This window comes from Lagopus leucura, unplaced genomic scaffold (genome assembly GCF_019238085.1).
Source record: "Lagopus leucura isolate 7727_CA_CO unplaced genomic scaffold, USGS_WTPT01 35389-0_obj-0_obj, whole genome shotgun sequence".
NCBI classification, from domain to species: domain Eukaryota; kingdom Metazoa; phylum Chordata; class Aves; order Galliformes; family Phasianidae; genus Lagopus; species Lagopus leucura.
In genome coordinates, this window is record NW_024968665.1 from 1 (window position 1) to 1,189 (window position 1,189).

The following is a 1,189-nucleotide window of genomic DNA, read 5'->3' on the forward strand; positions in this document are numbered from 1 at the left end:
AGCAAACTCTTCAGCATCTATGGTAGAGTGCCCTCAGCCTCCTGACATCTATAACAACTAGGGAGAGGGGTCTCTCCCCTTGCGCATGATCTGCATAGAGCTGGGGAGTGCAGGGCTCTGCAGCCTCTTCTCCCTCCCTGCTGAGGCTCTGACCGTGCCCTTCTCCTTCCTCTCTGCAGCTCCACAGTGCATCTCCTTTGTGTGGCTGACGCTGGCCGGCCTGTGCAGTGTGGTGGGCCGGGTGAGGAGCGGCCGGACCCTGTGCACTGCTTGTGCTGGTGAGTGCCGGCCCCAGGGCAGGGGGGCTGGGGACAGCCCTTGCACCTCACCCTGCTGCAGACTCTCACAGGCTGCCTTTTCTCTTCTTTTGTTTTGTTGCGTTCTTGTTGTTGTTTTCTATAATTAATTACTCTCTTGTTTATTTGTTTGTTTGTTTGTTTTCAGTTGTGAAACAATGGATGGATGGCGTCAAGATTCACTTGTCCTCTGGAAAGCACAGCCCCTGGCCTGCCACAGAGAAAGAACAAATGTATGAGAATCTTCATGAGCTCTTCTTCTCTGTGGTCAGCAACTGGCAGGACTGCAAGGAGGAAGAGGTGAGCACTGCTGCATTGCCAGCCTGGGATGGCAGCTGGGGCATCCATGTTGGCAGCTCTGTCTGTGCCCAGCAGGCTGAGAGCAGAGGGGTGTCAAGAGGGTGTGGGCTGGCTCTGCAAAGGGCCCCAAACTGGCTCTGTGCTTGGGGCTGGATCTCCCTGCCAGGGAGCAGTCACAAGTCACAGCACTGTGGCAGGGAGAGCCGGGGATGAGGGTATGGGGAAAACCTGCCTGCCCAGGGAGAGCGAGCCCATGTGCTGCTGGGCACAGGGGTGTGGGGAAGGGGAATGGAAAAAGAAAGCCCTCTCTGTAGGAAGGGCAGACCTTCAGTCTTTGATGCTGGGCCTCTGCCATCCCTCTCCAGGACAGACAGGCCGTTCTCGGGGCTGTGACTGCCATGATGACTGTCCTCCTGCAAGAGGAGCTGCCCCGAGAGCACGTCTGGGAGCGGCTCCTCTGGCTCGTGCACCCGTGTCGGGAGATGCAAGACACCTGCAGGGTGGCCAAGGTAAGATGTTGCACAGGGCTTGGTGTGGACGTGGGGCCCGTGCAAGTGCCACAAGGGGTCAGGGGGCTGCAGGGAGGAGGTGGG

At 58.3% G+C, this 1,189-nt stretch overlaps 1 protein-coding gene across 1 annotated transcript in view; it reads left to right on the plus strand.

The window, feature by feature from the left end:
- Window positions 1-3: 3 nt before the first annotated feature.
- Window positions 4-1,189, plus strand: part of LOC122193770 (maestro heat-like repeat-containing protein family member 2B) — a gene marked incomplete at both ends in the record, with an annotated part of 3,857 nt that continues 2,671 nt past the window's right edge. The window contains 4 exons of the mRNA XM_042894641.1: window positions 4-22; window positions 180-278; window positions 445-596; window positions 962-1,105. Of these exons, the coding sequence (XP_042750575.1) occupies window positions 4-22; window positions 180-278; window positions 445-596; window positions 962-1,105 (414 nt within the window). The remainder of the gene's footprint in view (window positions 23-179; window positions 279-444; window positions 597-961; window positions 1,106-1,189) is intronic.